Genomic DNA, 12,100 nt, shown 5'->3' on the forward strand with positions numbered 1-12,100 from the left:
GTCCGAGGGACTCTCAAGAGTCTTCTCCAACACCACAGTTCAAAAGCATCAATTCTTCAGCTCTCAACTTTCTTTATGGTCCAACTTGCACATCCATACAAATGGAAAAACCAAGGCCCCTTTTATTCCAAAGCCTGCCACGTTTTAGCCATGCAAACTAGTTTTTAAATTATTTTTTAAAACAGCTTTATTGAGATATAATTTATATACCATAAACTCATCCATTTTAAGCATTCAAATCAATGAACTGTAGTCTGTTTATAGAGTAGAATAACATCACCACAATCTGATTTGATAACATTTTCATCACCCTAATGAGAAACCTCAGGCCCATGAAGCAGTCTCTCCCTGTTCCTAGTGACAGACGACAGCTGTGAGAGGGGAGAGGTCACAGACCCCGAGCTGCCGCGGAGGCCTGCAGTGTGGGGCCAGGCTGGGGCGGTGGCCGCGCCCGTCGGAAGCCCTGCCCTGTCTATCCCTTTTGGAGAGTCCTGCAGGCTCAGGGGCTCCTTTGATGCGACCCCTGTGCCTTGTAAAGCAGCTTCCTTATGCTGTTTTATCATCGTTCTTCTAACAAATGAGTCATTAGGAGAGAAATTCTTATCAGGGTCAGTTTTTGTTTTTGCTACAGTGGACTCACTAGGGGAGGAAAAGAAGCCTCACTCTAAAAGACCTTGCTGAGAAAACAAGTGCCCACGAAGGACGCCCAGGTCTCCCAGCAGCGCCCCCCACCTGCTGTGCCCACCCGAGGTCGGCTCACCCCTCTCCCCTCTGTCTTATTTCCCCTTCTCCAGCGGATCTTTCCCAACAGCCTTAAGCATGCTGTTTATTCCACGTTTTAGAAAACGAAACCCTTTGCCCTCTCTTCCTCCTCTAGCTGCTGCAAACTTCCTTACTCTTTTCCCTTAAAGCAAAATTCTTTGAAAGGCTTGTCTGGACTCCCCAGCTCCACTTCCTCTTTCCCAAGCTCTCCTGACCTGTGCGATTTTGTCCCAGCCCCTGCCTGGCTCAGAGGGCATCATGCAGGCCTGGAGGAGGCGACTGGACTGCAGTCCAGAGGTCCTGTCTCCCCCTTTTCCAATGGGATCTGCCCCAGGGAAGCAGAGGGGTCTCCCTCCCAGTAACGAGAGCTGGTGGTCTCAGACCAGCAGGTCTCTAATTCCAAAAAGAAGCAGAGTGTTTCTTAAACTCCAGAGCTTGCAGCCTATTCACACCCATGCAGGGCACCCATGCATGGCTGGCCCCAGAAGGGCGGGCTCACGGCATCCCTGGCAGTGCCTTCCACTGTTGTGTCTCTAGAGCCTGACACGGGCTGGCACAGAGGCCGTCCTTTGCAGTTAACAGGGCCCTGGATGGGGGTGCAGGGGACAGGAGTCTAAGAAAGTCACTGCCCTGGAAGCAGCTCAGTCTATGACCTTCCCTCCTTTGACCGTCCCCATGCACCTGGTGAAGAACAGTATGTAGATTTTAGTTTTAAAGCAAATTTCTCTGAAGAAAAGTTCCTTTCGGCATGTACAAACATTTTTAACTTAGCTGAGAGAAAAATTTATTTATAGAAAACTCTGGATTTCTGGAAGTTATATTTTAGAAAGAAGCAGACTTATAAAAATCAGCCTCAAACTCGGGGAGAACAATCTCCTTCCACAGCTCCTGGTTGCAAAGGGCCTTTCCTGTGCAGGTGTCAGTGACCAGGACAAGAACGGGGACTGAGATACGCAGATGGGTGTGCGCTGTGTGGGGGACGAGTTACAGAAGTCAGCTGGTCACTGGGGGAAACCAGCTCATTCCCTGCATCCCCAGGTACCTGCCAACCTGCCAGGAGAAAGAGGGAGATGGAAACTGAAAGCCAGATGCCTGACCCAAAGCAACGGGAGGAAGTGGCGAGGTCTGGGGAGACTGAGTCAGGTCTGCAGAACCCCTGGGATTGCCAAGGCCTGACTCATGTGAGGTCAGAGATCATCTTCTGATGGCCAGTGGGTCTGTGAGAACAGATACATGCTGATCACAACCTGAGATGAAACCAGGGCCTGCAGCCAGGAGGTAATCAAAGCCCAAGGAGGTGGAACTTTTAAGGGGCTCCAGGAGCCAGAGGCCCAGTGTGGGACCAACCCCTCAAATCCCATCCCCAACCTCAGCACTGCCTGCTGACTCGGCTTCTAATTTTGTGTAGAGAGCTCGCTGTTCACGTTGTTTCCATGCCCCTCTCTCATTTTGGGACTCACGTTCACAGTCTAAAACCTGCTCTCTTTCTGTTTTTCTTTACCACCTACAATCACCCCCAGCTGAGCAGTTGGAAGAAAGAAGTATTAATATCTATATCAATTTTTAAAGCCATAAGTTTTTCAAATAGGTTTTTCAATAAAGTAAAAAGACCACACTTTAAAGAGATGAACATCCTACAGAAGTGACCACACACAGGTGCCCTCCTACTCTGCTTGTCCCTGGAGACCTGGGGCAGAGGGTGACAGCAAGGCCCTCCGAGCGCTGGCAGCTGGGCAGCGAGGGTCCACGCTGGAGCGCATGGCCTGTTGCTGTCACCCTATGTGTGGCCCTTCTCATCAGATGGGCCAGAAAGACCTGCTGTTTTAAGGAGAGTTTTGACAGACCTGTAGATGAAATATCCTAAAAGAGCGATTTATTGGTGAAATTCTTTGCTGATTCCTCATAAATCTCGAATTTTGAAAGAGGACGTTTACCTAATAAATTTCTCTATGGAAAATTACCATTCTTACTAATCAAAGATTAATTAATCAATGTATCTGCCCCATGTGCTATAACCAGCATCACCACTCAAAACTGATACAATTCTAGGCCGAAAAAAATGTTTTATTTCGTTAGACTGCATAGCCTGAGTCCAAGAAAATATCTCACTAACTTTAGCTTTAAGAAGATCCTTTTTTATTGTGGTATCACATTAGCTTTTGAAAAGCTGCAAATCCTTAAATCCTATTTGATATCTTTGGTCTGCCTGAAACCCATCTGCCACCTGACCCAAACTAATCCAGCTGAGGCCAGGCATGCCAGGCTGAGGCTGATTTCATTAACATCTGAGAAATAGCAAAAAGGGGAAGAGTAACTGTCGGGACACTGGAGTCAAGAGGGCCCCAAATGTCACGAGAACCTGGGCTCTGCCGTTTGTAGCTGCACAATCTTGAGAAAGTTCGTTCACCGCTCAGATGCCTTATCTCCAGAGGACAGACAGTAACAGAAACTGGTTTTTTTTGGCTCCAAAATCACTGCAGATGGTGACTGCAGCCATGAAATTAAGACGTTTGCTCCTTGGAAGAAAAGCTATGACCAACCTAGATAGCATATTAAAAAGCAGAGACATTACTTTACCAACAAAGGTCCATCTAGTCAAAGCTATGGTTTTTCCAGTAGTCATGTATGGATGTGAGAGCTGGACTATAAAGAAAGCTAAGTGCTGAAGAATTTATGCTTTTGAACTGTGGTGCTGGAGAAGACTCTTGAGAATCCCTTGGACAGCAAGGAGATCAAACCAGTCAGTCCTGAAGGAAATCAGTCCTGAATATTCATTGGAAGGACTGATGCTGAAGCTGAAACTCCAATCCTTTGGCTACCTGATGCGAAGAACTGACTCATCTGAAAAGACCCTGATGCTGGGAAACATTGAAGGTGGGAGGAGAAGGGGACGACAGAGGATGAGAATGGTTGGATGACATCACTGACTGGATGGACATGAGTTTGAGTAAGCTCTGGGAGTTGGTGATGGACAGGGAAGCCTGGCATGCTGCAGTCCATGGGGTCGAAAAGAGTCGGACATGACTGAGCGACTGAATTGAACTGAACAGAAACTGAGCAGTCAGTGGAACAGTGACTGGGGCTGATGGAGCCCAGTGTGTGGCACATAGTAGGGGTTCCCTAGATGGAAGCCCCTGCCATCACTTCCATGTCCCAGAGACACCCCAAGGCGACTGCTGTACCATCTCACAGAGAGGTCTGGGTATTGGGAGATCCAGGTGGGAAGGCAATTTTTAGCTGCTCCCTGGAGAGCAGTTAAGGATCTAGGAACAATGCACCGGATAAATCTAAAGCTAAGTCCCTATACATTGTCCAGAAAGAAAAAAAAAAACAGTGCATTTTAGCAAGTGGCGATCAAAACACATCCCTTACTTACAGTTGTAACACAGGAGCAGACCGGCTTCCCCGTCTTCGTACACATCAATAGCTGCAACGAAATTAACCTGCAATGAGAATGGGCAATGGTAGTCGGCAGGCTGGACACTGACACTAGGAGAAGACTTTCTCAAGTTTCTGTAAACTCAGGCACGACTGCAGTCCATGGTGTGGACTTTCTCATCATCTTCTCAAACCCTTTGAGAAGGTCTATAGGTGGAGAGCTCTCTCTATTGGCAGGCCTCTCATTTATACAGCGGGCTCCAGTCCACAAAACTTTTCTCGTGGGTTATTCCTTTCACTTCCACCTCGACCCTGGAAAGTAGATGGCATTGCTCCCATTTTACAGATGAGGAAAGCGAGGCTTAGAGAGGTGGAGTCACTCTAGTCCCTCAGTGAGGAGTTGCCCCAGCCAGAATCTGCACCAGGTCCATGGTTCTTTTCCAACCTCAACACCCTCGCAGTTCAGCCACACTGCCTCCTGCCTCAAACTCAGTCTCTGAATCTCCAGATCGCTATGTCCGCACTTCTATTCTCCCTCTTTTACTTCTTTCACTTCCTGGGAGGCAGCTTGACACGATGCAGAGGGTGTTGGAAGCCCCACCTCTGTGGCTTTGGTGAGCCTTGGTTTCTGCTTTTGAGAAGATGGTTCTCAAGTTTCAATCAAAACTCGGAGCCTCTAAAAATCTCTTCTTTCGCTGCCTCACTTGTCTTCTCAGCCCTGTAGTCTGGCCTCTGTACCACCAGGGGGCGCTGCCCTCTCCTGAGCTCCAAGAAGGTTTCCTTCTCCCCAGACTGAAGGCCTCTGACCATGGCTCATCTCTCCATCCACATCTCCACAACCTCTGATGGGAGACAGTTCCTCCCTCTGGCTTCTCTCCCACTTCAGATTCTTCTTCCATTTCTTGGCTCTTCTCTCATTTAGAAAAAGCCCCAGCTTGATAGCTTCAGATTTTACTCTGCTCGAAATCTCTAAATCTACAACCTCAGGCACACATTCTGAGCTCCAGCCCAGGTTCCTAAGTCTTTTGCTCTCTCAAATGCAGTAGATTGAGAAGAACTCAAGGGGCTGGATGGGGGAGCAGACAGGAGCAAGTCAGACAGCCCCCAGATGCCAGTACCACTTGCTGCCTCTGTAGTTTGTGGTAAATGGCTTCACCTCTTGCCCCAGGTCTCCATCTGTAAACTGGTACAACAGTAATCCTGACGCTGCTGGATTGTCATGAAAATTCCATGAAACAAGGCAAACATTGTTGCCTTGACACATAATTAGCTCTCCATGGAGGTCTCACATGACCAGTTTCCTCCCAAGCCTCCTCCTTTCTTTTAGCAGAGCTACTCCCAAGGTCTCGGAGGGTTCCCTTTCTCACCCAAGTCCAGAGCATCCTCTTCCTCATCTCACCCCTGCTGCAGCCCAGGCTTGGCCCCACATCCGGGCTTGGCCCTTGTCTCCCTCTGGCTCAGCTCTCTCCAGCCCCTTCCAGCCTCCGGGCCACCCCCTTCCCACCCCAGGCCCCCTGCCCAGCTGGCCCTCACTGCTCTCACCCAAATGCAGCCTTCTCCTCTGAACGGTCTGGCATTGTACGAGCCGCCATTAAACATGCAGAATGAAAGGACAGGGTCTCACCCCTCAACAAAATGTCAGAAAAGCTTACAAGTACATAAAATAAGGTATAATGGAGCCCATACCATAACCATGAGTTGTGGGGGCTCTGTAGGGGTGGGAGACAGTGAGTCCTAGAGGTCAAGGGTGTTGATTCTGGGGTCAGAAGGACCTGGGAGTCAAATGCCAAATACTTCCTCTGTGGCTGTGTGTGACAGCCTCGTTCTAACCATCCGCAGGGCGTGCGCTGCCGTCTCAGGTTCGCTTGCTTGCTGGCGCTCTTCTCCGTGCTGGGCTCTCGGCTCCACGAAGCAGAGGCCTTGCTCCACTCACGTGACCCCCTCAGGCCCTGGATCAGGACCTATTGAGTACCAGGAGCAGAGGGCATGCTACCTAGAGGCACAACCATGTACATGAAATGCCAGCCCTGCCACCCAAGAGCAGTGGGCACGTGGTCAGGGGTTTAACCTCACGGACCCTCAGGGTCTTCATCTGTAAAATGGGAGAGGCTGGAACATCTGCCTCTACGGGGGCTGAGGATTCCAGGAGGTCACACAGGGCCCGGTAAATGCTCCATGAATGTCAGCTGCTGGCATGACTTGGCTCTGGAACCCGCACCACTGGGGCGTACCACGGGAGGGAACAGCCCTCGGGCCCCTGGAGGGAACCCTCCTGTTCCCAGCACTCTGACTTGAATCACTTGCTCCTCGGTGTCCCCAGACTTGTCAGTTAGATGACACTGATGTCAGCCAGTGGCTTCCAGCCCTCGTGGGTGCTGCCGTGTCTGCTCTACACTTCCTGAGGGAGCAGCCGAGCACCACCGGCTGTGTAACCTGGACCTGCTCTCCTCTTCGGGCTGTGACAGGGCTGTGGCTGCCACATGCTGGGTTTGAGGGTGCAGTCCTGGGAGGCAGGCAGTCTGGGCTCAAGTCCTGCCTCTGCTACTTACTGGCTGTGTGGTTTGGGGTAAATAAGTGACTTCTCCTTTCTGAGCCTCAGCCTCCTTTTCTGCAGAAACGGGGAAGAGAATAGCACTTGCCTGTCAGGGCCACAGGGCTGAAATTTGGGGTCAATGACCACAGGGTGGACTTAATCACTCCCTCCTCAGGCCTTCAATCGCATTTCATCAGACCTTCATTAACACTGAGTGTGGTGAGGCCCAGTTCACGCATGCATATTATATGTACAGATGTTGATACAAATGTTGGTATAGATGTTAGTTCCCAGGCGAGGGCCCTCCGAGGAGACATTCCTGCAGGAGATATTCCTGCAGGAGACATTCTTGACCAGGGGAGGACCTGAGAATTCACTGGGAGAGCTTTTAAAAGATACATATTCTGGGTTCTTGCTCGTGGACATCTTGATATATAGCAGGTCAGGGTAGGATAAAGACATTCGCCTTTTATTTTTTACTTGATTAAAAATAGTTTATCTTATTGCATTTTAAAATAATAAAAGTAATATATGGTGGTGGTGAAAAATTGAAACACAGACTTGTAACAAGTGAAAGAGGCTGGCATTGTGAGGTCAATGTCCAACCTTTCCCCATGATTCCAAGGTGAGCTCTCAATGGAGACCAGCTGGGGTCTGGGCAGACCGTCATGACGGGGACCTGGGCCCAGTGAATAAGCCAGAGACCCGGATCCTGTTACCTCCCTCCGGAGGAGGCCTCTGTTAGGGAAGGAGGCCAGAGCTGGCTGTTGGATCCGGGGCAGTACGTCGGAGTTGGCCTGTTGGTAGAACAAACTTGGTGTTGACTTTCAGAAGGCTGCTCTGGTGCTTCCTAAACAGCTCCTCTCTCAAGCTAGGATTGTCTTGGACCCTGAGGTGGATTTGAAGCCTGCAACGGGAATTGAGGGGTCTTGGCTGAGACGAGAGGAGGGGCGGGGGCAGGAAACCAGGCCAGTCTGGCCTGCATGGTAGCACACGGAGGAGGTAGGTGTTGAGGGCCACTTGAGGCACTAATCGCCGGCGAGTCCAGGAGGGTCGGCCTCTCTCCTGCTCCACTGAGCTCAGGGCTTGTCCTGCAGGAACGTCTTGGTGAGAAGTAACCCTGTTTCTGCAGGCCACTTCTACCGGCTCATTAGTTTGCTCATTTCTCTAAGGCTTATCTTTCCAATCGAACAGTAAATTCCACCCAAAGAAGAGCCACTGTTTCAGCACCTCTGTCTGCTCAGCAAACATAGCCACTGAGGATGAACTCAGTGGGAATATACACACTGACCCACTCAGATCCCTGGGGTAGCACTTAACAACACAAAGATGTTTCTAAGTGTTTTTTCTTAGAGAAAAGTTTGCATCTTTGTTTTACAAAGCATGTGGAAGAAAAGACAGAAAATTTTGGAGGTTTCTCATACTTTCCAGCAAAACAAAGCACAGAAGTCATCATAGAAAACTGCTTTTAACACTTTTTTCCCTGGATCATTATGAATCTTAACAGAAAAAAATCCACAGACACACTCATGAATTATCAAGGTATTAGATATAAGTAAATAACAATAATTTCCAGGAAAAGCGGGTTCAGTCTTAGGAAACTAGTTGCCAGGGAAGGATTTTGATTCAACAAAGATCTTTTAAGCCATGCTCTTTCTGACTCCTATGGTTGGTTGTACAGATTGTATTTTTTAGTTAAAAAGAATTTATTTATTCATTTGGCTGCAACGGGTCTTGGTTTTGGCACTCAAGATCTTCAATCTTTTTTGGTGGCACACGGGATCTTTAATTGCAGTACACGAACTCTGAGTTGCGGCCTGTGGGCTCTAGTTCCCTGACCAGGGATCGAACCCAGGATCCCCTTCATTGGAAGGGTGGAATCTTAGCCACTGGGCTGCCAGGGAAGTCCCTGTCCAGAGTTTTGAAAAGCAAGAAGGGGCAAGAACTTTTAAAGGCCAGATTGGGCCCTGAGTCCTCAAGAAGTCAGTGGCGGGAAGAGATGACAGGTTCCCAGTTGCTGGGATGGAGGGGACCGTCCTGGCTTTGTTAGGAAGAGTGTCAGGAGAGCTTCCTTCTTTTGGGTCTATAGTAATGTCACCTGGGGGAGACTTAGAGTCTACTGATTCCCATCCCATACACCTAGGACTTCTGGTTTAACTGATCTGGGTATGTCAGAGCACTGATCTGTTTAAAGCTTTCTGGGCAATTAGAGCCACAGTTGAGAAGCAGTGTGTACTAGTGGTTCCCAAATTTGCCCACATCACCTGGAGACCATCTAAAAATTCTAAAGCTCATGTCACACCCAAGGCTGGTGAAATTGCTGGGGGGTGGGACACACGGCATCGGTAGCTTTGAAGTTCGATGACTTCAACGGCAGATGAGTCTGGGTGCTGCCAGCATACACACACGGAAGGGCAGACTGAGCTGTGGTTGACAACAGCTGAAGGTAAGCAGGCCTCCTAATCACATCCAGATGTTTCTTTTTCTGATTTTTCTATTTCTTAAAATTTTGCTCTCAGGTGTTTTCTTAATACAGTAATTAGCAACTTTAGTGAATATTTCTGTAGGGCTGGTCCAAATTTAAATGGTATTTTTTTAGTTCTTGTAAAACGTAATTAAATCCCTCACTCTCTGACACATCTGAACAGGACTGGGGGAAGCTCTCATCAGGAATGACACTCTCCCTGGGCGACATCCTTGTTCTGCCCTGTTCTCATACCTGAGCTGGAGTGCTGGCCCCGCACCATGCAAACCTCCAGGGGCTCAAATGTCACCAGGCCTTGCCCTGGTTCCCAGCAATAAGTGGGCTGAGGAACTCTGTGATTTGCTTGTCAGATTTTGTCCAGATCCACCACATGGCTGCCCTCTGTGCGGCTCAGGCCAGGAGGTGTAGACCCCCTGTGCTGATCTGCTTTTCCTCTCTCTCCCAATGGTGTTTCATCCCATCTTCCTTTCCTAATGTGCCTCTAAGGAGACAGAGACTCGGGCTGTGCCTCTCCCACCTTCCAGCCCCGTGCTGTGGGTCTGCAGGGCCTCTGAGGGTAACCTGCCTCTCCAGAAGCCCTTCTGGCATGAATTACCAAACAAATGTTCTCATTACTCAGTTATTTACATTGAATTTTTGACACTTCATTCCTCTTCTGTAGGGAAGGATGGAATGGCAGGAGGAGGTGTGGAAAAGCTAAAGATGCCAATGGGCAGTTATATGATATTGAACCCATTTGACCTACGAAGACGAAAGCTTCACATGGCACAGCCTAAATATGTATCACAGGATACAGATATGAGAAAGAGCACACAGTTTTAAAGAAACCCTCATCATGGTCTCGCAAAGTTAGAAGACGCAGCTCCAGTCTTTTTGGTTCCCGCTCGCTCCCACGTCTGTCGACTCACCCTGCTGGCCTCCACATGGTGCAGCCTGAAGGCCTCCCCTGTGCTCTCATTCACCACGTCAAACTGGTGCCGGTAAGCCACACAGATGAGGTTGTCGCTCTCCTCCATTGGCCCATCTACCAAGGTCATCACCGCGGGAGAGTCGGACAGACAGATCTCCTGTGTGGTGGACGAGGATGGAAGAGAAAGGGGTGAGGACAGAGCAGCCACCCCACTGCCTTCCCCCATCCGGAAAGGCCCCCCACTTCCCCACGCCGCCACCCCCCAGGCCCTCCGCTCCTGCAGAGTCCTGTGCCTGGGGGTCAGACAGGGGCGGGGGGAAAAGAGGGGCAGGGATGGGTTAGACTGCTCCATTCTGTAATCTGTCCTCAAGGCTCAGACCTCTGTTCACTGTAAAGGGGAGAGGCCAGGAAACAATTTTACAAAAGTGATTTAACAGTGTGGTCTGTGTTAGCCCTTAGACTGTCCGGTCCTTGTCTTGAAATTTAATAATAATAATAAACATTTTGGCCAACCTAATACATACATCACGAAATGATCACCACAATAAATTTAGTGACTATTCAGCATCTCATACAGATACAAAATAAAAGAAAAAGAAATTTTTTTCCCTTGTGATAAGCACTTTTAGAATTTACTCTCTTAACTTTTGTATATATCATTCAGCAGTGTTGATTATATTTATCATGTTGTATATTATACCCCTGGTACTTATTTATCTCACGATGGGAAATTTTTACCTTCTGACCACCTTCTTCCATTTCACCCTCCCCCTACTCCCTGCCTCTGGCAACCATGAATCTGGTCTCTTTTTCCATGGGTTTGTTTCTGAAGTATAATTGACTTTACGACTGTGTTAATTTCTGGTGCCCAGCATGATTCCAAGTTTCTATATATTTCAAAATGATCCCCCCTAGAGCAGCATCTTTAGATGTTAACTATGTGAATGAGCTGGATGGCGTCAGAAAAACTGTTTGCCTTAGTCTCCCAGGGAAACCAGGGCCACAGGTGAGGGCTTCCCCAGTCGGTTACTGAACTACAGGGCAACCCCAGTGGATGACAGACCCTGGGTGGAAGGAGGGAGTCTGCCTCGGGGCACATTGGCCAGGAGGGAAACGATTTGAAGAAAAAACCTACCCTGATGTACTGGAATTCTTCAACAGGTGACTCTGACAGGGGAGATGACAGTGACATGCCAGTCACCCCACTTGGCTTGTTGTGTTTCCTTGTGATCAGAAGCAGTTTATTCCGAATGGCAACAACAATCCTCAGCTCTCTGCTATGGTGAGTGTTGATGGCATACAAGTGGCAGCCTAGGAAGAGAAAGAAATGATGCTGAACACACAAGTGATGGGAGCCCTCAGCTTTGACAATATGGTGATATTTAAGAACCCTGGAAATTAAACATAAGGCAATGAAATGACTAAGGATGTTTTTGCCATAAGGCAAAGTGGGGACTTGAAGGAAAAATTAGGTTGAGTTACAGGAAAATTAAAGAAGTCATATTTCCTCTATTCTAGAGTTTGTGGACTTAGATTCACATCCACTACATGACATGCATTAAACTGAAAGGTGAGCAGAGTTCCAGGAACAAAATTCTAAAAGTTTCTTTTCATAAGTTTGTTCACAGAGCTTAACTCACCTCCCAAACTTGTCAAATAAGACCTAAAACTTCCTTGAGCCCTCAACATATTTCTCTATAACTCAAGTTTCTCTTAGGGAACAAGTGACACTACCTTTGTGATGCTTCCAAGTGAAAAAACAAACAAATCAAATCAAATTCCTACTCTTTTTTTTTTCTTCAGTAAAATCTGGGCAGCCTGAGAAAATGATTAATTGGATGAAACCACCAAAATATGAAGAACTGTGTCACCTTTTGTCTTCTCGAGCTTGTTTTCTCTACAGTCACACTTGCCCTTCACGGCCTGCTTGCCCTCGATGCCCCTCTGCACAGCGCTCAGTCTGAAGACAAAGAGGCGGGCATCTTTCCCTGGTGGGATGAAGCAGATGGAGGAGATGGATGGGAAAGTAAGA

At 48.4% G+C, this 12,100-nt stretch overlaps 1 protein-coding gene across 2 annotated transcripts in view; it reads right to left on the reverse strand.

Moving 5' to 3' along the window:
- Positions 1 to 12,100, reverse strand: part of GARNL3 (GTPase activating Rap/RanGAP domain like 3) — a 159,664-nt gene that overhangs the window by 9,759 nt on the left and 137,805 nt on the right. For both annotated transcript variants that reach the window (XM_061154616.1, XM_061154617.1), the window contains 4 exons: positions 11,940 to 12,056; positions 11,204 to 11,379; positions 10,067 to 10,225; positions 4,139 to 4,205 (listed from right to left, as the gene is read on the reverse strand). In XM_061154616.1, the coding sequence (XP_061010599.1) occupies positions 4,139 to 4,205; positions 10,067 to 10,225; positions 11,204 to 11,379; positions 11,940 to 12,056 (519 nt within the window). The remainder of the gene's footprint in view (positions 1 to 4,138; positions 4,206 to 10,066; positions 10,226 to 11,203; positions 11,380 to 11,939; positions 12,057 to 12,100) is intronic.

This window comes from Dama dama, chromosome 11 (genome assembly GCF_033118175.1).
Source record: "Dama dama isolate Ldn47 chromosome 11, ASM3311817v1, whole genome shotgun sequence".
NCBI classification, from domain to species: Eukaryota; Metazoa; Chordata; class Mammalia; order Artiodactyla; family Cervidae; genus Dama; species Dama dama.